The 514-nt window shown below is 45.1% G+C and overlaps 1 protein-coding gene across 1 annotated transcript; it reads right to left on the reverse strand.

Annotated features, from left to right (window-relative positions):
• Window positions 1–6: 6 nt before the first annotated feature.
• Window positions 7–513, reverse strand: LOC104989999 (heterogeneous nuclear ribonucleoprotein A1-like; the record flags this gene model as incomplete). The annotated part of the gene is made up of 1 exon (XM_010841878.1): window positions 7–513. A coding segment is annotated over one exon (507 nt), but the record flags the coding sequence as incomplete, so codon positions are not given.
• Between the last annotated feature and the right edge of the window lies 1 nt (window position 514).

Consider the following 514-nt stretch of genomic DNA (forward strand, 5'->3'; position numbering starts at 1 on the left):
TTGATTGTTGTAATTGCCAAAATCATTGTAGCTTCCGCCACCTCCAAAATTGCTTCCGTCATTACCAAATCCATTATATCCATCCCCACTGCCACCATATCCGCCACCACCACGGCTGCCACCAAAGCCACCTCGACCACTGAAGTTTCCTCCACGACCAAAGTTGTCATTCCCACCAAAACCACCTCCACAACTGCCACCAAAGTTTCCAGAACCACTTCGACCTCTCTGGCTGGATGAAGCACTAGCCATCTCTTGCTTAGACAGGGCTTTTCTCACTTCACAGTTGTGGCCATTCACAGTGTGGTATTTCTGAATGACAATCTTGTCTACGGAGTCATGGTCATCAAAGGTTACAAAAGCAAAGCCTCTCTTTTTGCCACTGCCTCGGTCAGTCATGATTTCAATTACTTCAATTTTCCCGTACTGTTCAAAATAATCTCTCAGGTGATGTTCTTCAGTGTCTTCTTTAATGCCACCAACAAAAATCTTTTTCACAGTTAAGTGGGCACCA

Source organism: Bison bison, unplaced genomic scaffold, assembly GCF_000754665.1.
Source record: "Bison bison bison isolate TAMUID 2011002044 unplaced genomic scaffold, Bison_UMD1.0 scf7180017864167, whole genome shotgun sequence".
NCBI classification, from domain to species: domain Eukaryota; kingdom Metazoa; phylum Chordata; class Mammalia; order Artiodactyla; family Bovidae; genus Bison; species Bison bison.